The following is a 23775-nucleotide window of genomic DNA, read 5'->3' as shown; positions in this document are numbered from 1 at the left end:
GGCGTGCAAAGGATCCTGGGAAATGGAGTCCCCGTTGTTTACAATGGGAAAGCCACCTATATATAGCAGCACGCGCCCGGTCTGTTGTTGTGGTCGGCACTTTGGAATATTTTCCAACACTACGACAAGCGATTACACCGTTTTAACCCCTTCTGACCTGAGATCAGATAAAAAAAAAAGTCTGTTTGAAAATGACAGTTTTCCTATATGTCAGTCGTTCTTCGATTTTTCAAAAATAGCAGACCTACAAGCTCGAGTGGCGCGCTACGAGCTTGTAGCTTGTAAGCTTTTTCAGAAAACTGTCAGGATGTAGAAGACATTTTTTTAGAATCTGATCTCAGGTCAGAATGGGTTAAGGAACAAGACATTGTGAGGACTCTCAGATCCGTCTCCAAACATGCAATGACCTCCATCCATCTCTCTAGCGTTCCCCTGATCCCCAGCCCACCCCCAGCCCACCCCACCCCACCCCACTGCCTTTAGGCTGACAATCAAGCCCCGGCGTTGAGGATGACTCAGAGTCAGTCTTCTAACACAGCCAGGGATCTCTTCTTCCTCCTCAGGGTCACGGAGAGTTGAGCACAATCTCAACAATCGGCAGCAGCGGCACAGTAAACATCACACGTCTTTCTCTCTTGCACCCTTAAGCCATTTACGTCGAAAGAAAAATCGGAAAGATTTGAGGCACATTTTAACGATTTTTCAAAAATAGCAGACCTACAAGCTCATATTTCCCATAGCTAAATTCTAACATAACGTTTAAAAACACCAAAAAGGGGTTCCCGACCAAAATGGGTTAATGACGAAATGAGATGCGCATATTGCCGGTTGATGACGACACACTACACACACCTGCTGCTAAATGTCAACGGGCCACGATCACGTACAAAAGGGTTTATTTTACGCTAATCTGAACAACACCAAGCCGTTGCCGCAGTGCCGCAAAACATCATCACGCCGTCATCATCAGTCGGAGAAAAAAAAACCCTGGTTCCTTTGAAGTGTTCATTTGGAATTCCGGGGCCATGATGGAGTTCTTCTCAAAAGAGAGAACACTGTCTTTTGATGATGTGTCCTAAGTGTTTTCCTATACATGTAATTTTGTTCACTGTGTAGCCCCTTAATCTAGTAAAAAGGCACATTTTATTGTATTTATTTTATTCATTTATTATTTATTATATCCTTTACTACCTGTTTATTTTATTTTATTGTTGTTTTTTTTGTTGTTGTCGTCTTCTTTTGTGATGGAACCGGGGAGGGTGGGGTATATGTGGGGTTGTTTGTCTACAAAAATAGAAAATCCTATAAATAAATATATATATTTATTTATAAAAATAATATATATAAAAAAAGAGAACAGGGCATGCTGCTGTCTGGTCTATAGTGGAAGAAGAGAGAGAGAGAGAGAGAGAGAGAGAGAGGGTGGTTGCCAGGTCTGCTTACCCTGGTTGAGCGTGGACGTGCTGTTGATGTCTCCCGAGATGAAGGAGGACTCGGACTGCTTCCGGACCGTGTCGTTCCACATCCTCCTGATGCGGCTCTGTGTGTGTGTGTGTGTGTGTGTGTGTGTGTGTGTGTGTGTGTGTGCGTGTGTGTGTGTGAGAGAGACGGGACGGCAAAGATAGATTAAAAACCCCTCATTGATCAGCCACTCAAAAAAAAAATCAGTCGCCACCACAGCGACTGTTTTCCAGCCCTCCCTCTCCCTCTCTCTCTATCTCTCGTCTCTGCGCGGCGTGCTCTCTCTATCTCTCGTCTCTGCGCGGCGTGCTCTCTCTATCTCTCGTCTCTGCGCGGCGTGCTCTCTTGATGCAAACCAGTGCTATAGCAGCTGTGATTTAACTAACCGCTCGATGATCAATAGATCGAGGTATATACATTCTGGAACAAACCCTACACACACACACTATGGTATGGTATTGACCCCCGACTATAGGAGAAGAACTCAATGCACCTTTATGAACATGCAATCTGAGAGCTGGGCGCCCCGGGGTGTCTCTCCTTTCCCTCAGTATAGGGAGAACATTAGAGTCACCACCAGGCTGATTCCTTTCCCTCAGTATAGGGAGAACATTAGAGTCACCACCAGGCTGATTCCTTTCCCTCAGTATAGGGAGAACATTAGAGTCACCACCAGGCTGATTCCTTTCCCTCAGTATAGGGAGAACATTAGAGTCACCACCAGGCTGATTCCTTTCCCTCAGTATAGGGAGAACATTAGAGTCACCACCAGGCTGATTCCTTTCCCTCAGTATAGGGAGAACATTAGAGTCGCCACCAGGCTGATTCCTTTCCCTCAGTATAGGGAGAACATTAGAGTCGCCACCAGGCTGGTTCCTTTCCCTCAGTATAGGGAGAACATTAGAGTCGCCACCAGGCTGATTCCTTTCCCTCAGTATAGGGAGAACATTAGAGTCACCACCAGGCTGATTCCTTTCCCTCAGTATAGGGAGAACATTAGAGTCACCACCAGACTGATTCCTTTCCCTCAGTATAGGAGAACATTAGAGTCACCACCAGGCTGATTCCTTTCCCTCAGTATAGGGAGAACATTAGAGTCACCACCAGACTGATTCCTTTCCCTCAGTATAGGAGAACATTAGAGTCACCACCAGGCTGATTCCTTTCCCTCAGTATAGGGAGAACATTAGAGTCACCACCAGACTGATTCCTTTCCCTCAGTATAGGGAGAACATTAGAGTCACCACCAGGCTGATTCCCAATGTGCTGCATGTTGTGTGTATATATATACTCCAACCCATATATTGGTTTAGCCAATATATCAGTCATAATTGGGCTTTTTTTTGGGTCTAATAATGAATTGCATGTTTATATCAAAGCGCTTCACAACGGTTCATTCATTCATACATTTGGGAGGAGAGGTGGCGAATTGTTGCACAGAGAAGGAGTGGGCGGGTGCACTCTCTCTGTGCTGCTTCTATCACAAATGACGTTTGCAAGCCCACACAGCTGATTACTATCCAGTGCAATCATCCAAACTCACACACCTGCCTTCATTAGGTCAAAATAATGTCACAGTGCGGCCTCTTCTAATCAAGAAGGCATTTCAATGTATAAGGGTCCTTAAAAATCCTTCAAAGATAAAGCCTTTTCTAAACATTATAACGGCATACATACAATATAAAGGACATTATAAAACAACACACCGTACAGTACCTGCGTAGCAGAGGAGTAGCGGGCCGTGGAGCGGGAGGTGGCGGTCTTGGCTACACTGTGGGGGCCTTCGGAGGGCAGGCCCCCGCAGCACTGGGACTGACGGAAACACTTGCTGTACTCCTTACGGACCTGCCGGTGGATGGGATGGGATCAGAGTCAGTGAAACACAGGGCAGAAAAAAGTCCTGCCCCCAAAGGAGGGACATCGTGTGGCGTCCAAATAAACCTTAATTAACCCATTTTAGACCTCAGTTAAAAACATTCACTTTGAAAGAATATGTATTCAAAGAATTGTGCCACATTTTTTTTTACGATTTTTTCAAAAATAACAGACCTACAAGCTCGTAGCGCGCCACTCGGTGGCGCGCTACGAGCTTGTAGGTCTGCTATTTTTCAATAGCTAAAGCATAGCATAATGCTAACACCAAAAGGGTTTCCCGTCCCAAAATGGGTTAAAACGCCATCCACCCACAGTGCAAATACCGATAACGTGTGCGTCGCTTCTATCGTGATAGCGATGTGGGAAGATGAGACGTTTGGGGGAAGATGTGAAAAGTCACGATTAGTCATGTCAAAATAGGAAAGTGTTTTGGCATATTAGCAACAGCCAAATAGAAATCTAAAATGGATAGCTAGAGAGCGTCGCAGTCCCGTGAAAACGTGGCACAAATCTTTGAATATATATTCTTCCACAGCAAACGTTTTTTTTACTCAAATCTTTGCTTCCTGGAACAACATATTTTCAGATGGGAGTCGGTGGCCAATTAGATATAATTGTTGGGGGTCCTTGACATGACATATTGAGAACCACTGATGTTTTCATTTAAAAAAAAATACATTTTAAAGAGACATGTCAGGCCCGAAATGGGTTAAAGGACTGTACCGGTGGTCTGGATTTATTCAGCCCACTGACTGTGAGTCACACATCACAGTCTATACGTTGACATTACTGCTGGGCCATTTCCCAGACAGTACTGCATATATGTCGTGGTTTTGAGAAATGTAATTGGATTCAGTTCAAATATGAAAATCCACTTGCAAATGACAAATGAAAGTTTTTATTCATTCATATCACAAAAAACAATCCAATTATGCCAGCATATATGCATAATGTATCATGTGCATAATTTTGAACCTGTGTTAAATACCCAGAAGAAGATATATATATATATATATATAATATACTACTACATAATGCATCTGAGGTTATAAATGTGCGCTGACTTGTTCCGTTTCAATTACTTACTTTGGCTCATGAATACAGTGTGCATTACATTACATCTCCTTGGACTTTGTATGGAGAACATGTCAACACAAATAAAGCCCTTAATGGGATTTTATGAACGCTCTTATGGTCAACGATGTGAATAGATAATAACATCCTCTTAATATCGATATTGATATTCTCCTCAGAAAGCAACTACACCCTTTAAAACGACAGCAACTCTAGCGTCGCCATTCTGGGCTCGCCATAAAATAGGTCGACCATTTGGCAAAAACAGCAGATCTACAAGCTCACAATGCTTGTAGAGCTTGTAGATCAGCTATTTTCGCCACACAAACATTTGGTGTAGAGGGGAACAAAGGATGGAGCCCTGGGGGACGCCGGTCAATGAATTACCGTATATAGAATTTAAAAGATTTCATGAAATTCAGTTTCATTTATCTTACATTTTTCGTTTTTCTTTTAGCTTTTAGGACCTCAATTACACGCACACACAACCTGAACTTTTGAACACTGGTTCAACTTTTGGAACCGGTGGATTCTTCGGTGGTCTGGGGTTTTCTCTGTGTGTTCTGAAGCCTTTTGAGCTGCAATGAAAACAGGCAAAAACCCCCTCAATCCTTATGTCATAATATGGGATTTGTGGCCTCTTCTTACCTCACAGTCCACGGGCAAATCAGAACACTTTTTTGAGCCAGAAAACCCCAGACAACAGAAAAATCGACTGAATGTTAAAAGTTCAACTTTTTGAGGTGCAATTGAGCTCAGAAAAAAAAAGGAAAAAAAGAAAAATCACACCCGTGTGTAGTAACTGGTGCAACTACGTGTGGGCCGGGGGGGGTCCCGGAACTTCCAGACCCACAGGAACGCACCCAGGGTGCCGGCCCCGGTTCCGGCGAGCCGCCCCGCCCCGCGTCCGGACCGGTCGAGAAATGACAGAGTTACTAAAGCTATTAAAATACGGCGAATTAAAACACATAAAACAAAAAGGCGTATATGGTATGTCGTATTACGCGCGGTGGTGGAACCCTGGATTAATACAATTAGCGGGGCCGTCAAAACTGTTAACCTTTTATACCTTCTTCTGGAGCAGACAGTGGAAGATGAAGATGAACATGCCCTGCAGAGTGTTGAAGATGGTGAAGAGGTACGCCATGACGATGGAGGACTCGTTGAGGAAGAAGAGCCCAAAGGACCACGTCAGGCCCAAGAGGCAGAGCAGAGCGAAGGCCCCCAGCACCCAGGACCTATAGCAAACGACAGGACAAAACAATAAGAACAACAGCCCAAAAGGGACCACGTCAGGCCCAAGAGGCAGAGCAGAGCGAAGGCCCCCAGCACCCAGGACCTATAGCAAACGACAGGACAAAACAATAAGAACAACAGCCCCAAAAAGGCCCACGTCAGGCCCAAGAGGCAGAGCAGAGCGAAGGCCCCCAGCACCCAGGACCTATAGCAAACGACAGGACAAAACAATAAGAACAACAGCCCAAAAAGGACCACGTCAGGCCCAAGAGGCAGAGCAGAGCAGAGCGAAGGCCCCCAGCACCCAGGACCTATAGCAAACGACAGGACAAAACAAAAAAAAACACTGATTTAGCAACACAACGAGATAAGGTTCAGCAATGACAATAATGTCCATGCCGGTGGATTTGGGGTTGGGGATTGAAGTTTCTCTGCTCCTCCTGGGAGGCAAGCTTGCTTGGGAAAAGGAGCCCCCCCCGTATCCTCATTTTGCTACTTTGCCTCGGGACTCGGGACATGTTGTATAAACAGGCACATATAAAATGCTGACCCCGGAGCTTTTTTGGAGTGGACATGGCGTACAGTATTTGACACCAAGTCAAACAATATTTCCTTGCAGGTCTTCCTTGGGGTTTGAGGAGGGGAGGGAGACACAGACTGCCAATGCAGCAGCTTTTCATTGGCCGCTTCCAGGAAAAGGGCCTCGAGGAAACCAGATAACTACCGGCGAGTTCCAATGACGAACGGCGGCTGGTTGCTATCGATACACAGGAGAGAGTGAGCTATCCCCAGAGAGAGAGAGAGGGAGAGAGAGAGAGAGAGAGACAGAAGCAAACTGCAGACGCCATTGTTGCAATGCCTTTGAGAGGGGGATCCATTGACACTCCGGGGGAACAAAAAAAACTGTCTAGCAGGGGAGAGATGTGGCTGATAAGACTTGGCTTTTTGTGTGTTATTGTGAATTCAGCTCTCAGTCTTTTGTTATTATGTCTGTGCAAGCAAGATGTTGTGCTGCATTGTTATTTTGTTTCGTAGTTGTTGGCCCCAAACTCCCAATGTTATTGTTTTTCTCAAAGGTCTTAGTTAAGTTACATAGTTAAGTGCATCGGACAAGTAAGTAAGTGAGTGAGTGGGCGATATGAAGACGTCTCCAAATGAAAGACAGTTAATGACGTTCGCCTACTTTGTATTGTTTGTGTGTGGGGAAAAAAAAGCTCCCGTCTGCGAGACAACCCGACAACACTCGTTAATGTAATTGACGCCCAGGAGGTCAAATAAACAATCATGAATCTTTTATTTTTGTAAAGTGGGAGGATGAAAGGGATTGCAGCGACTAGCTCGCATCTTGCAACACCCCCACATACAGCATTTATCCGTTTGCTCTCACAGACACAACCGTTTTAAAAAGCAGGTCATGGCAGTATGGCAACTATGTGGCTTGCCTTGAGAGATGTGGCGCACCTTTGCAGTTTCTCCACCTGTACAACTACAATCTACAAGCCATATTGTATTATTACGGTTAATGGTTAAACGGTCAAGGGATGCTGTAAACCAGCGGTTCCCAAAGTGGGGTTCCGGGGACCCCTATAGGGGTCCTTGAGGGAGTTATATGGGGTCCCCCCAGCTAAATGGATAGTTAAAGGGGCATTCCACTCATTTTCAACACTTGTCATTAATATACCTTAAAGCTGTTGTAATGGAAATAATTAAAAAAAGTTCCCCCCCATTCTGTTTTCTAAAACTGGAGAAAATCACTGGTGTAGAAATGACAGAAATGAAATCTGAAAGGAAGAAAATAAATATTGGTCTCGTCGTCATAGAGAACAGCTAACACTGTATATAAGAAGACAAAAATTGAAAGAGCTCCAAACGTCCGCTGTAGAAAATTGCAGAATCAAGCCAAAAAAGAAAAAGAAAAGCAGTAATGGTGCATATTATTTTTCTTCTTCTTCTCCATAATTCACCCGCCCCCCCCCCCCCCCCCCCCCCTCCCCCCTATTTTGGACCAACAACAACCACGCCCCAGAACGAACACCCGATCTCCTCCGAGTAGTGACAACCTCCTCACCTGATACTCCCGAGCCGCGACGAGTCCGGTTTCATGGAGGTGGAGTGCTTCACCATCTTGTACATGGTCACCACCAGGAAGATGACATTGAGCTGTCAAAACAAAGAGGCCATATCGGGGGTTATAACAGGACCGCACTTAGAGCGGCGTTCAGTTCCACGATGCTTAACACCGATACCTCGCAGCATGCAGCGTTTCACATCCACTTATACTTGGTTGCGGTCGCGGTGGAATATTGCTTAACCCATTCTGGGCGAGAACCCCCCTTTTGGTGTTTTATACATTGCGTTATAATTTAGCTGTTGGAAAAATATCAGATCTACAAGCTCACTCGGTGGCGCGCTATGAGCTTGTAGGTCTGCTGTTTTTGAAAAATCGTGAAAACGTGGTGCAAATCTTTGAATATATATTCTTTCAGAGCGAACGTTTTTTAACTCAAATCTTTGCTTCTGGGGGGGGGGGGGGGTTCCTGGAACTAACATATTTTGAGATGGGGGTCGGCGGCCAATTACATATAATTTTTGGGGGGGTTCTCCTTGACTTGAAAATGTTTGAGAACCAATAACTGACTATAACTAAAATAACTTTTTTTTCCTGAAAACTGTACAAGACATTTTGGTAGAATCGTCCCCCAGGTCTAAATGGATTAACCCATTCTGACCTGAGATCAGATTCATACGAGGTTTCCACTGGACACACGCTGGTCTGATTAGCCCGTTCTGACCTGAGATCAGATTCTAAAAAATGTCAGTCGTTCTTCGATTTTTCAAAAATAGCAGACCTACAAGCTCGTAGCGCGCCACTCGGTGGCGCGCTATGAGCTTGTAGATCTGCTATTTTTCAATAGCTAAAGCATAACATGATGATAAACACCAAAATGGGTTCCCGGTCAGAATGGATTAATCTATACTGGAGGTTTTGGCTCGATAGCGAGCGTCAACACACCGGGCATACCTTTATACCGAGAGGGGGAAATGAAACTTTAATGAGACACGCTGCAAACCAAACAAGAAGCAACAGGGGGGGGTCCAGTCCATGCTTTGGTCTACTTTTCACGCAGCTCTTTAGGTCTTTAGGATGATAAACCAGTGTTGATTTCGTCGACTGAAGCTACGACGAAGAATGTTTCCGTCGACTACCATTTTTTTTTTCTCCCACTGACGAAAACTAAATTGATTCATTTTGATCCCAGATCAGATTCTAAAGATTTATGTCTTCTATACATCCTGACAGTTTTCTGAAAAAGCTATGTTTCCTTCTATGTCAGCCGTTCTTCGATTTTTCAAAAATAGCAGACCTACAAGCTCGTAGCGCGCCACTCGGTGGCGCGCTACGAGCTTGTAGGTCAAACGGGTTAAGAGTGCCTTGTACTGTACATGTACAGTAGGTCTCTTTCCTCTCTCTCCTCACCGACATGAATGATACACAACAACGTCCTGGGTCTTGGGCCAGAGTACAGTACAGAGTAGAGATCAGTGTTTCCTCATCATCAGAGCACGGGAATGTAAAATGGAACACAGCCCAAACAGATCATCTTCATGAATCCACCACCACGAGAGGCACAAGGGTTCCAGAGAAACACAGAGACGGAGTAGTTTAACCCATTTTTGACCCGAGATCAGATTCTAAAAAAAAATATGTCTTCTATACATCCTGACAGTTCTCAGAAAAAGCTGTGTTTCCATTTCAGTCGTCGATTTTTCAAAGAATAGCAGACCTATACAAGCTCGTAGCACGCCACTCGGTGGCGCGCTACGAGCTTGTAGATCTGCTATTTTTCAATAGCTAAAGCATAGCATAATGCTAACACCAAAAGGGGTCCCCGCCCAAAATGGGATAGAGTGCTGTATTTCTCTTTTTTTTTTCTTTTTTTTTTTAGAAACAATTGTCTAAGGCCAGGAAAAACATAAGCATTATTCAAGTGGTCCGTCCAGAGGTCTCTCTCCTCCGCAAAGCGCCCGAGGGCCCCCATCGCCACCGAGGGAAAGGGAGGGGGATTTGGCTCGCTGTAGCATATTAAAACTCCATAAAGCATTTCAATAAATATCCAACTTCCCCCCCCCACCCCCCCCTCAAAAAAAAGAAGAAAAAGTCCAGATTTTCACGTTATTATACGGCCTTCGAGCTACAATCTGCTCCCAGGCATATTTACTTTGAAACCCTGACCAATTTACACAAAAGAAAATACATGACCAAAAAAAAAAGTGGATTTGCTGGGCAAAGAAAGCCAAAAGCATACCGAGGGTCTAGAACTCTAGATAAAAAAAATTGTGTTCCCACATTTTAGAAAACCATTATTGGGGGACTGAATCAAACTACAGTAAGACAGATCCCTAATCTCTTATGTAATACATTGTGGGACAATACAAGCACAGAAATCTTTTAAATAAATAAAGATAACGAATAGTAAATAATAAAGAAGCAAGAGACAAGAGGAGGGGGAAAGCTGAAGGAGGATTAGGGTTCTGATGGACCAGATGAGCTCCAGAGGAATGGCCCTTTACGTCCGCATGAGTCCAGGCACTGGCTGGAGATGCATTTAACCCATTCTGACCTGAGATCAGATTCTAAAAAAATGTCTTCTACATCCTGACAGTTTTTCCATTCTGACCTGAGATCATATTCTAAAAAAATGTCTTCTACATCCTGACAGTTTTTCCATTCTGACCTGAGATCAGATTTTAAAAAAATGTCTTCTATGTCAGTCGCTCTTCGATTTTTCAAAAAATAGCAGACCTACAAGCTCGTAGCGCACCACTCGGTGGCGCGCTATGAGCTTGTAGATCTGCTATTTTTCAATAGCTAAAGCAAGACATACTGTAGTGCTAACACCAAAAGGGGTTAACACACCCTGCGAGTGATGACACAGATCTGATGAGACAGGCAGGCAGACAGACAGGGAGGCAGACAGACAGGCAGACAGGCAGGCAGACAGACAGACAGACAGGCAGACAGACAGGCCCTCTGCAGAGAGCCGAGGCCAAACTGCACATGGAGTCTCCCCCCCCCCCTCTCTCTCTCTCTCTCTCTCTCGCTCAGTGCCCAAGGGCCCCTCATCATCATCATCATCATCACCCTTATATCCACGCATCAAATCCTCACACTGTTGCTTCTTTGACTCCACGATGAAGAGTATATAAAACAACAACTCGACCCCAAATGGATCTGTAAGGTATGTCGTATTTGCGACACTGAGGATTTTTCTACTAGTGCAGGTCTCTCAACTCCCCCCCCCCCCCCCCCCCCACCAAAAAAAGAAAAAAAATAAGCACTTCCCCAAGTGTTTTCATGCATGCATTTTTATAGAGAACGCGCGTACTGTTTTATGTGCATGTTACCATATGTGTCAGATTATAATTTGTTTCTCCCCATATAGTACTGTATCATGTGCATGACTGTGTGTGCAGGAACCATGGATGTGTGTACTACAGTATGTATGCGAGTACTGTATTATGTGTGTGTGTAGTGTGTGTGTGTGTGTGTGTGTGTGTGTGTGTGTGTGTGTGTGTGTGCCCGCGTGCGTGCGTGTGGAGTGTAGAGAGACTAGAGAACCAAATTTGCTTCCATTTGCTAGGAGTTAAATTAACCCATTTTGGTGTTAGCATCATGTCGTGCTTTAGCTATTTAAAAATAGCAGATCTACAAGCTCATAGCGCGCCACCGAGTGGCGCGCTACGAGCTTGTAGGTCTGCTATTTTTGAAAAATCGAAGAGCGACTGACATAGAAGACATTTTTAGAATCTGATCTCAGGTCAGAATGAAAAACTGTCAGGATGTAGAAGACATTTTTTTTAGAATCTGATCTCAGGTCAGAATGAAACACTGTCAGGATGTAGAAGACATTTTTAGAATCTGATCTCAGGTCAGAATGGGTTAAGAGTCCCCTCATTACTCTCATGTTCATCCGTCTCTCTCCCTCGCCGTTTTCACCCACACTGAGCGAATGCCCTTCATGCCTGAGTCAGTCTATATAGTCTCTCTCCTCCTGACTGTGCAGGTGAGGAGGATGACTGTGTGCTCGCTTGCCTTGACAAACCAGCCAGAAGAGAGAAGTTGTTGCCTCCTCCTCCTCCTCCTCCTCCTCCTCCTCCTCCTACTACTACAGTACTACTACTACCCCCCATTTCACAGGGTTTTCATAGCTGAATGGACAGCGCGATGTGCTCTTGTCAGCTATAATGGGACCACTTTGCTTTTCATGCAAATTGATCGGACAAAGCTAGAGAGCTAAGTGGCCGCCCGCCCGCCCGCCCGCCCGCCCGCGGAGGAGGAGGGATGGAAATCTATAAACGTATTCTCTACTCCGTATAAGAACGGACTTGTCATATGACACCGCAGGAAGCCATTTAGAGCGGGGAAACCACCTTTTTGGTGTTTTTATAAGCATTATGTTATACTTTATGCTATTGCAGATCTACAAGTTTGTAGCGCTGCGGCACTTAATGGTTGCAGGTCTTTTTTCCGACAGCATATTGATCCGAAACCTCAATCCTAACCTAACCCTAACCGCAAGCACGGGAGCAGCGCATGTCGGACCATCGCTTTTTCGCATCGCAGCAAATGTCCCCCCAGCTGCGGATCGGACCGTTGCCCCGTCGGCTAGAATGCTGTCGGAAAAAAGGCCGCCTCCCCACTTAATGTGGCGCAAAATCTTTGAATATATATTCTTTCAGAGCCAACGTTTTTTTTTATATTCTTTTATATATATAGATATTTTTGCTGCTTTTACGCCTTTTTATTGGTTTTTTGAAGGGACAGACAGTAGGCTGACAGGAAACGGGAGAGAGATGGGGGGGAAGACATGCATTAAAGGCCGTGTCGGGCTCGGGAGTCGAACCCGCGGCACACTGCGACTGGATTACCAGTCGGGTGCCCAGACGGTTACGCCTGAGCCAACGTTTTTAACTCAGATCTTTGCTTCTGGGGGGGGGGGGGGGGGGGAGGTGCCTGGAACAACATATTTTCAGATGGGGGTCGGCGGCCAATTACATATAGGCTAATCTTGGGGGTCCTTGGACATGAAAATGTTTGAAAATGACCGACATAGAAAAACATGGGGTTTTTTTTTCCAGAAAACCGTCAGAATTTAGAAGCCATTTTGTAGAAACGTTCCCGGGTCTAAATGGGTTAAAATGTAACGAAATAATTATCACTAACCACCCCCCCCCCCCCCTCCCCACCACCACCACCTATATGCGTGAGCGGTAAAATGATTTCAGCTTACCATAATGATGAAGGTCACGGGTCCGATGAAGCTCCAGATGAAATGGTTATCAACCCTCAGCCAGCATCTGCAGTCGAGATACACAAGAGAAAATGCGATATCATTTTACAGGAAACTGGACCCTTTTTTTTTCCTTTTCTTCCGTCCAGCTTATTAAGTCCTCTCTCTCCCTTTGCCAAAACAAAGTAGTATCTCATCGACCAGAGACCTCTAGCTAGTGCTAGATAGATGATACAGGCTCTTCTGCACAAGGCAACAGAATAGCTGATTCCATCCTGACCACACAGGGGAAAAGAAAACCCTGACCTTGACTTGTTACACTGGCCCCACGCCATGGGAAGTCAGAGACCAAAAAACGCTAGTGGTTGAGCAAAAAGCCATGACTTCACGGTCTGCAAATGTCTTACAAACCAACACAGCTCTCTCTCTCTCTCTCTCTCTCTCTTGTATACCAAAAGACTCCCCCCCCCCCCAACAATAAACAATGTATTTTTTTGGGACGGTTGGAGAAAAAACTAAAACTGTGTTGTGTCAGAACTATAGTAATACAACGAAAAAGACAACTTTACTTAAATCGCTAAAAAAGGAAATTCACGGAAACTTGCCGCTTGGATGACGGCCAAGTTGGTAGAAGTAAAGTTTTAACTGACAAGCAGAGGGCAATTATTTTTACACTTTGAATAATAAAAAAACCCACAATGGCCGACGCAACTATAGCCAGAGAATTCATTATTGTCCCCAGGCTTTTCTTTTTCGCGGTGACAGGGTGTGAATTTTGCCAGGAGGCAGAGAGGGGAGGCTGCTCTCTCTCTCTCTCTCCGTCTGTGATATCAGTCTCATTAGCACGTGCTGTACATACAGTACGTGCTGGGGGGGCCCCGTCGTCTTTGATATGGAACAAGGGGAGACATGATGTTTATCAAAATCCTCCCAGAATACGGCAGCGTTGATTTCGTCGGCTGACGAAAACTAAATGGAAACTGAATACAAACCGTGCTATGATGACTAAAAACCGAGACTAAATATACTGACAATTTCGTCAAACAAATCAAAACTAGACTTACACGTTAGGAAGGGACTAGTGGACAAGAGATCCAGTGTAAGTCATTTTACACTTGGTCGCATGCTGAAAATAGCCGATTTACAAGCTCACAACGCGTCGCTGTAGATCTGATATTTTCAGCAAGTGAAAAAAAAAAACAGTCATTACGACGGCATCAAGGCCCGGCGAAACACAGTCGACTAAATCTACAGTTGATTCAGTCGACTGAAATGTGTCTACGTATGATATTTAGTCGACTGAAACTAGACTAACACTAAGACATTCCAGGTGACAAAAATGTGACTGACTAAAAAAACTAAACTAAAAAAACCCACAACACACAATGGCATCAAATGACAAGTAGGCATGTAACGATACACTCAACTCACGATACGATTTTTCACGATATTTTCAACACAATGACCAATTTGTTTTTATGATTTATCTTCCCCCCCAAAGCTTTTTTCACAATTTTTATTCAACTACATTGCAAAGATAATTGCCTTCCTTGATGTATTAATGAGCATCAATAACGACAATCACCTGGGCACAGACACAGACACATATACAGCTCCCCTCTCCAGGCCTCTACTGTCTCATTTCTCTCCAAAATCATGTGAATATGATGGAATATGATTACAGCTGACATTTCTTATCACACACTAGCCCCCCCTAAAAAAAAAGAAAAAAAAAGAAAAAAAAAATCTTTTTTTTAATGGATACATATCGTCGGGATATAATATCGATATATCGCGATAACACGATATATCGTTGCATGCCTAGTGACAAGCGACGACAAACACCAACTTACGCCCGCTGCGTGCCGTAGCTGCGGTAGTCGATGGCGGCCGAGATGCCCACCACCGCGGCGGGGAACAGGTAGCCCGAGACGTAGTAGTACTTCCTCCGGGAGAACTCGCTCTCGAACACCTCCACCAGCATGAGGTAGAGCTGCACGCCCTCCAGGCACATCCAGGCGAACGCCGCCAGGAAGCAGAAGTGGAGCGCCCCGGCGATGATGGAACACACCAGCTGGTCAGGGAGGGGAGGAGGAGGACATGTTGGACACGTTAACAACTCGTTCAGCGCCACCTGGTGGTCACCAGTTTAGGCTTTGAGTGCCAATTCTCCCATTATAAAGAAAGAAAGAATTTGTAATTCTATTATGCATGTAATGTGCAATGTCATCACCTGTACACCAGATTAGAGGAATTTTCAAAATATGTATCAGAAAAAATAAAAGAAAAATAAAAGAATTCCCAAGGGAAGACGTCTTGACGCCTGTGGCATCCATTACTTAACACATTCTCTACAAAATACGTCTGGAAACGTCATAAGGATCAGAAACGAGTGGTACCTTAGACGTCTGTGGACGTCCTAGCGACGTCCAAACGACGCGGGGCGAGATAATAATATTCAGAATTATTCCTATTTTTTTTTTTGGCATTTCGCTTTTCGCTTGCCGTATGCTAACGCTCTGTGCAAATATTAGCTTGTCATTGACTCCCATGTTAGCGCGGCGGAAAGAATGACTCGTATCTCCTCATCCAGGGCGCTCTCCGTGGTGATGAATGGATCGATATGCTGGCGCTGCATTTCTGCTCCTCATCCGTCTCTCCCGCAAAATATGAACGCTTTTTGGAGTTTATATAAATATATTAAGATGATCGGGGATTATGAGCTCACTTTGTCAAGTCAATTTTTTTAAGAAGGTATTTCCGGTTCATGGCTTTCAGAGTAAAAGCGATCAGACTACTCTGGCACTATAGGGGCCTTTATTTTGATGCACGTTGGCGTACTCAATGTGTATAGGCAATTAGACGTCTTGACGTTTGTGGCTACTAAACAGTTTTAACATCGTTTAGACCCCGAGATCCATTCTATACAAATGCCTTCGAAATCCTGACAGTTTTCTAGAAAAAGCTATGTTTCTGTGTCAGTCGTTCTTCGATTTTTCATGGGGGGTGGAGGAACGGTAGGTAGCATACCTTGGGCTCGGTCATGTTTCATGGGGTGGTGGAGGAACGGTAGGTAGCATACCTTGGGCTCGGTCATGTTTCATGGGGTGGAGGAGGAACGGTAGGTAGCATACCTTGGGCTCGGTCATGTTTCATGGGGTGGAGGAGGAACGGTAGGTAGCATACCTTGGGCTCGGTCATGTTTCATGGGGTGGAGGAGGAACGGTAGGTAGCATACCTTGGGCTCGGTCATGTTTCATGGGGTGGAGGAGGAACGGTAGGTAGCATACCTTGGGCTCGGTCATGTTTCATGGGGTGGAGGAGGAACGGTAGGTAGCATACCTTGGGCTCGGTCATGTTTCATGGGGTGGAGGAGGAACGGTAGGTAGCATACCTTGGGCTCGGTCATGTTGATGCCCACCAGGAACACCAGCTCCCCGATGAAGAGGTTGAGGCAGAGGTTCTTGTGGATGGTGTTGCGGTCACTCTGGAGGCCCTTGAAGAAGCAGAAGGTGAAGAGGCTGATGGCCAGGCACACCAGGGACACGGCGATGCCCATCCTGGTGATGACGGTCAGCAGGAGCTCATGGACACTGCCCTCGGCCTGGAGGACACGCACACACACACACACACACACACAGACAGAGAGAGAGAGAGAGAGAGAGAGAGACAATTGCATCATTTGCATGGCCCGGTTTAACAGAATTAATGCCAGGAGAACGTGGAATTCCGTTTTATTCTCTCCACCAGAACGTAAAAAAATCCGTCTTTCTTTAACGTAATTTAATCCGTTAATGAACACAATTTTGGCCTCGGACGTCTATACACGTCTTAAGGGCTTTTTTTATTGATATAAAACAAAACATTTCCGTTCACTTCCTTGTTTACGGCTCAGAAAGAATGGCTCGTAAGCCCTAATCTAAGGGATACTCTCCGTGGTTTTGACCAGAGGGACAATGTTTCCGTCTTCCTTTCTGACTTCAGCTCAGCACGCCTCTCGTTTGGAATTAAATATGAAACACTTCCAGAGAGACTTTAGCGTGACCAGCCAGCCGCCAATGATGACACAAAACCCACGGAGGCTAAGCGCTTTAAGCCCGCATAAATGCCAGCGTAAAGCGGCTAGCCTGTAATGATATTAAGAAAATGAGATTTTCTCAGCTTTCTGCTTTTGAACTGCTCGGGGTTCCTTAACCCATTTAGACCTGAGGAACGATTCTATAAATGCCTTCAAAAATCCTGACATTTAAAAAAAAACCTCATAATGTCTGTGTCAGTGGTTCTCAAACTATTTCATGTCAAGGACCCCAACAATGGTATGTAATTGGCCGCCGACCCCCATCTGAAAATATCTTGTTCCAGGGATTTGAGTTAAAAACGTTCGCTCTGAAAGAATATATACTCAAAGATTTGCGCCACATTTTCCACATTTTTTTTTTAAAACAGCAGACCTACAAGCTCTTAAGTGCTTACGAGCTTGTAGATCTGCTATTTTCTCAATAAGCTAAAGTACAACATAATGCTCACGACGACCCAACAGGGGGTTCCCGTTCAGAACGTGTTAACCTAATCATGACTGACAACATCCACCACTCCCAGCGAACATGCATAGATCACATTATGTGGCCCAACATTGTGGCCATGTAAAGGCATTAGCAAACCGTCACAAATAGCAGTTTGGCCACGTGCGTACGGTGACACCCGCCATGTGGGGGGGGGGGGGGTTCTTCTCACCAGTGTTGTTTTTGGCAGCAAATTTCTCTTACTAAAACGAAGTTTTCACTTCGTTTTAGTCACATTTTAGTCACCTGGAATGTTCTAGTGTTTAGTCTAGTTTCAGTCGACTAAATGTCATACGATTTTAGTCGACAAAATCTACAGTTGATTTAGTCGACTAAAATGTGTTTTGACATGATGTCGTTGTAATGACATATTTTACACTTTGGTTGCATGCTGAAAATAGCAGATATACAATCTGCTGAAAATAGCAGATATACAATCTCACTGAGATTGTATATCTGCTATTTTCAGCATGCAACTCAGCGTAAAACTGGATCTCTTGTCCACTAGTCCCTTCCTAACATTTTAGTCTAGTTTTTATTTGTTGACGAAATTGTCAGTATATTTATTCTTAGTTTTAGTCATCATAGATTCGTTTTTATTTAGTTTTAGTCAGTGAAAAAAGGTAGTCGACGAACATTTTTCGTCTTAGTTTTAGTCGACGAAAACAACACTGCCACCGAGGGCAGCATGTGTGTAAAAAAACGTAACACACGTGTCTCTACACACACGTGTCTCTACACACACGTGCATGAAGAAACTGACCATAATATAGAATATAGAAAAGGATATGGCGGGTCTGGACGCGAGAAAAAATTCCTTCCCGCTTTATTTGTCATTTTTATTGAGGGTGGGGAAGTTTGTACTTTTCGGTTTAGGTGTTGTTGGGATGGTGTGAGGAAGGGTAGAAAGCTTTAGCCCCCCCCCGAGGGGGTCTGGTTTCAAACCCAGTGGTTATAAGGTTGAGGTTAAGATAGATGACAGGGCCAGAGTTCAGGAGTGGTGTGGAACATATAATTACATGAACCACAAACTGATGCTAGACATTTATTACTGGCTATGGGCTAAGATGCTCGCTTGCACATGATATTTATCATGTAATTGGATGGTAATTGCATTTCGCTCGCAAAATGGGATCCCCTGCACCCACTTCCAAGTCGAGTGGACATGCAAATTAGAGCTAAGGATATGCTGTTTCCCCCGTGATTTCCAGAGACATATGTCTGTATGGAAGGCCCATTAGCCCATTCTGGGCGGGAAACCCCCTTTTTTGGTGGGTTTTTTTGAGGATTACGTTTTACTTTAGCTGTTGAAAAAATAGCAGATCTACAAGCTCCGCACTCGGCGCCGCGCTACGAGCTTGTAGATCTGCTATTTTTGAAAAAGATCGCGAAAATGTGGCGCAAATCTTTGAATGCGTGTTCTTTCAGAGCGAACAATTTAACTCAAAGCTTTGCTTCTGGGGGGGGCAAAGATCCCCCAAAAAGATGCCCAAAAAGATGCCCATCTGAGACATATTTCAGATGGGCATCTGCCAGCCAATTACATAATAATTCTGGGAAAATGTTTGAGAACGAAACATGAGGTTTTTCAGAAAACTGTCGTGATTTAGAAGACATTTGGTACAAATGGTCCTGGGGTCTAAATGGGTTAGTCACGGACCACAGGTAAAAATGTAATTCATTTCCTATAATGGTATAGTATAGTATCGTAGCCCTCAATCTCTGCCTCGCACTCGGGGCAAACAAAAGTGACAGTGCCGGCCGTCCTCCCGTCCCGCCTCTCATACATACATATACATACATACATACATACATTACATACATATTGTACATACATATACATACACCACCTCGCTGCCTCTTCACAGCCGGCCAACAAACTGCACGTCGTTCCGGCACCAATAATAATCACATTTCTCGACTATAGTCTGGAATGCCACTCAACTTCTCGCCCGTGTTTTAACAAAAAATTTTGGGGGGGGGGGGGGGGGGGGGGGTTGTTTTAAAAGCATTATGTTATACTTTAGCAGCTATAGAAAAATAGCAGATCTACACAAGCTCATTGGGGGCGGTGGCACAGAGTGCCGCGCTATATGAACTTGTAGGTCTGCTATTTTTTTTGAAAAATCGTGAAAATGTTTGCCTCCAGTCTTTGAAATATGTTGTTACAGAGTGAACATTTTTTAACTCAAATCTTTGCTTCTGGGGGGGGTCCCCTGGAACAACATATTTTCAGATGGCGGGTCGGCAGCCAATTACATAATGACATTGGGGGTCCTTGACATGAAATAGTTTGAGCACTGCTGACATAGAAACATAGGTTTTTCAGAAAAGACTGTCATGTTTTAGAAGACATTTTGTAGAATCGAGATTCTTAGGTCGAAATGGGTTAAATGCTGTACAGATTCTACAAATGCCTTCTAAATCCCGACTGTTTTCTTGAAAAAAGCCATGTTTGTCTGTGTCAGTCGTTCTCAAACACTTTCATGTCACTTTTCACGATTCTTCATAAAATAGCAGACCTACAAAGCTCGTAGAATCTGATCTCAGGTCAGAATGGAAAACTGTCAGGATGTAGATTGTAGAAGACATCTAATCTAATCTAATCTCAGATCTCAAAATGGGCTAACATCAGAAGGGAGAAGATAGTTTGAGGACGTGTGTGTGGGTGTAGGAGTCTCACCACGCTTCCCCGGTAGGCCATGAGGATGGCGAAGTGGTCAGGTGACTACAGGAGCAGGTGGTGTGGCTCTTGTTGGTGTCCAGGAGCTTGCAGGCCCTGCGTGGACCAGTAGCCCATCATGCTTCGCTCAGAGTAGTTCCAGAAGGAGCAGTTGGGATTGTGGTAGTGTTCCTTCTGCAAAAAACACAAGCCCCCCCCAAAAAAAGAAACACAGAACACCGGTGTTAGATTTTGAATGCAAATTTAGATTTAGGTTTTTTTTAGTCATAGTAAAAAAAAAAGGAACTCTGCGATGCGCACCACAATTGTCCATCTGGTGTAAAAAAACACAAAAAAAAAACACAGCACAGATTTCTGAAATATCACTCATGCGAAAGCTGGGTAGGGGGGAGGAGGAGGAGGAGGAGGGAGGAGGAGGAGGTTGCCATGGGGATTTCCACGCGCACGGCGCAGCCAGGAAGAGACGATGACGTGGATTTAATTTGTTCAGTCCACTGGTCCGTGTCTTTCATTTAACCCATTTAGACCCCCAGGACCAATTCTACAAATGCCTCCTGAAGTTTTCAGGGAAACCCCCCCCCCCCCCCCCCCATGTTTCTATGTCAGTCCTTCTCAAAAAATATATGTAATCTGAAAATATGTTATTCCAGGGACGACCCCCCCCCCCCCCCAGAAGCAAAGATTTGATTTAAAAACGTTAAAAAAAGAATATATATTCAAAGATTGCGACACATTTTCACGTTTTTTCTAAAATAGCAGACCTACAAGCTCGTAGCGCGGCACCGAATGCCGCGCTACGAGCTTGTAGATCTGCTATTTTTCAATGGCTAAAGTATAACATAATGCTTTAAAACACCAAAAAGGGGTTCCCGTCCAGAGTGGCTTAATACTAACTACTGCTCCATCACACAGTGACATGACATGGATAATCTGGTCTCTCTGGACTGTACAGTAGCTGCCGTTAGCCTCAACAATAGTGGGGTTAATGCAGTAATTCCTATATTATTGGAAAAAACGGGCATTTCTCCAGCTTTGTGGCAAGCAGTGGCTTTTCACCCAGGGGTCCTTGGGAGGGGGGGGGGGGGGGTGACGGGTGCTCCCCTGCAGCAATATTATGGAGAGTTGGTTGTAACTGTATACACTCTACTACCATTACTACCTAAACTAAACCCCTAAACTTCTTTGCCTTTTTTTTTTACTATTTGCAGCAAAACATTTTTGAATAGTTCAACTAGCCCAATCTACATTGACACGCTGTGAGCTTGTAGACTGGCCATTTTAACTATTCAAAAATGTTTTGCAAAATAGTAAAAAAAAAAAAGAAGATTAGCGGGGTGTCGAAAATGGAGCCCTTTAGTCCTAGTCATAATAGCTTAGTTTTTACTTAGTTTAAATGGAGCCCTTTAGTCCTAGTCATAATAGCTTAGTTTTTACTTAGTTTAAATGGAGCCCTTTAGTCCTAGTCATAATAGCTTAGTTTTTACTTAGTTTCATTTAGTTTACGTCAGTGAAAAACGGTAGTCGACGAACATTCTTCGTCTTAGTTTTAGTCGAGGAAATCGCTATAAAACAGTGCAGAACTAGACTATACGGGTCGGTCTGCCTCTGGGAGCAGAACCAGCTCCTTCCAGCTCCTTCCAATTAACCCATTAATTCCAATTAACGCCACCGAGTGGCGTGCTACGAGCTTGTAGGTCTGCTATTTTTGAAAAATCACAGAACGACTGACATTTTTTTTTTAGAATCTGATCTCAGGTCAGAATGGGTTATAATCAGACCAGTGTGTGTCCACTAGTAGGAAACCTCGTATGAATCTGATCTCAGGTCAGAATGGGTTTTAAAAAGGGAGAACTCACGTCCAGGTGCTCCAAGGTGAAGATCACGGGGTCCGCCACGAACACGCGGCTGGACTCTTTGGTGATGGAGGCCGACAGGATGTGGGAGTTGACGGTCAGGAGGAGTTGCGCGGTCTGCCCGGCTCGCCGCCGCCGCCCCCCGCCCCCCATCCCCATCCCCCGCAGCGTGGCGTTCTCTGTGCTGAGGAACTGGCCCAGGTGCTTGTAGAGCACAAACACCAGCTTCGCCACTCCTGTAAAAGCAAAGCAAGGAAGCAAAAGAAGCCAGTCAGAACATATTATATACAGACAGAGTGTAGTAGCAGGGCCCTCGGGGGAGACATTAACAGTGTACAGCGGTCAAAGTAAACTTTGTTTATGGTATGTGGGTGGGGGGGGGGGGGGGGGGGTTGCCAAGTTGGCCATTTGGAAGGACAGGAAGAACGAGGTTGAGTGGCTGTGTTTATTTAACTCTAACTCTATTATGTGTGACAATTTGGTACATTTTTACACCTAAAACCCTATATTCTTTGTTGACCCCCTCTCGAGTCCGTACTTGGCTCCTCCTTTTTTTCCCCCAGTGGTTCTCAACCAGTGGTCCGGGGACCACCAGTGGTCCTTGGGGAGGTTCCAGGTGGCGCCGCGCCCCACCTCCCAACTAAATGATGGAGAGTTGGTAACCAAATGGACCCTGTTGGACCTTTAAGTCTTGAGAGCGTAAAATGAAATGACGGGGTGCCATTTGGTTTCATTTTACGCTCCCCAAGAGTTAAATTATTGCTAGAACGTCTGCATTACCCGGCACTTCATTTACAAGAAGTCTATAAACACAAAATTAGAAAGAATGTAGAAGAATTGTTTATTTGGGTCAAGTCTTATGAGTCCGAGAGGCTGTAGATGTCATCAAACGGCGGAAAACATAATTGGACCTTGATATGAAAAAGTGTTTGAAGACCACTGCTCTTGACTACACCAAATATCTTTGCTGAAAATAGTATAGCTCTCTACAAGCTTTTGTGTGTTTGTTGTTGTATTGTTTATTTATGTTTTCTGTGCAGTCTGTGTTTTTATTTTCTTTACTGCACAGCTGCCCCCTTTGACAACTTAGATTTATGTACTGTTCTTTATGAACTTTTAATCTTTTAAACCAATAATCTTCCTTCAGGAAAGGATTCCATATAAGCTATAAGGCTTCTTCCTTTCCTTGCATTATATTTTTGTTTCTTTTATATGTTATTGTCATTTATTTGTACTATATGCTCAATAAATAAACCTAAACCTAAACCTAAGCTTAAAACTTGTAGATCTGCTATTTTCACAGAAAGTTGGCCTATAATTATGACGTACGTGCCCCGGAATAATGGATGCCAGGGTTCAGGTGGTTAAATAAACACAGCGTTGCTGTGTAGGAGGCTCTGTGTACAGTGGAGTGGCCACTTCATGTTCGTCACCTCGTTTGTTTGCGTTTCGTTTTTGTTTCAGTCTCTTGTCTTTTCCCGTTGCTTTTTGAGCAACGCCTTCTTTGTTTAGTTTTAGCATGTGTATGTAATGTATTAAGGTTTTTGTTTCATGTTTCATTGGATTTTTTTTTGTTTGTTGGTCATTTCACTTTGAAGTGCTTTTAATATTAAAGATGGAGTGCCACGATTTTGCTCCACCCTAAAACATGATCATCAGGCAGGTGTTATTATAAGACGAACTTTTTCCAAAAGTGTACAGTATTTGTTCAATCATGCTTTTATGTGGACACGCCCACC

At 44.4% G+C, this 23775-nt stretch overlaps 1 protein-coding gene across 1 annotated transcript in view; it reads right to left on the bottom strand.

Annotated features, from left to right (window-relative positions):
* Positions 1 to 22195, bottom strand: part of LOC308326246 (adhesion G protein-coupled receptor L2-like) — a gene marked incomplete at its 3' end in the record, with an annotated part of 32609 nt that extends 10414 nt beyond the window's left edge. The window contains exons 1-9 of the mRNA XM_080779054.1: positions 22040 to 22195; positions 20184 to 20357; positions 16333 to 16542; positions 14792 to 15012; positions 12939 to 13005; positions 7715 to 7806; positions 5480 to 5648; positions 3178 to 3306; positions 1444 to 1540 (exon numbers count right to left, since the gene is read on the bottom strand). Of these exons, the coding sequence (XP_080635180.1) occupies positions 1444 to 1540; positions 3178 to 3306; positions 5480 to 5648; positions 7715 to 7806; positions 12939 to 13005; positions 14792 to 15012; positions 16333 to 16542; positions 20184 to 20204 (1006 nt within the window). The 5' untranslated portion in view covers positions 20205 to 20357; positions 22040 to 22195. The remainder of the gene's footprint in view (positions 1 to 1443; positions 1541 to 3177; positions 3307 to 5479; positions 5649 to 7714; positions 7807 to 12938; positions 13006 to 14791; positions 15013 to 16332; positions 16543 to 20183; positions 20358 to 22039) is intronic.
* Positions 22196 to 23775: the final 1580 nt, after the last annotated feature.

Source organism: Protomyctophum bolini (assembly GCF_963924005.1).
Source record: "Protomyctophum bolini genome assembly, chromosome: 12".
In the NCBI taxonomy this organism is placed as follows: domain Eukaryota; kingdom Metazoa; phylum Chordata; class Actinopteri; order Myctophiformes; family Myctophidae; genus Protomyctophum; species Protomyctophum bolini.
This window is presented reverse-complemented; position numbering and strand designations above follow the sequence as displayed.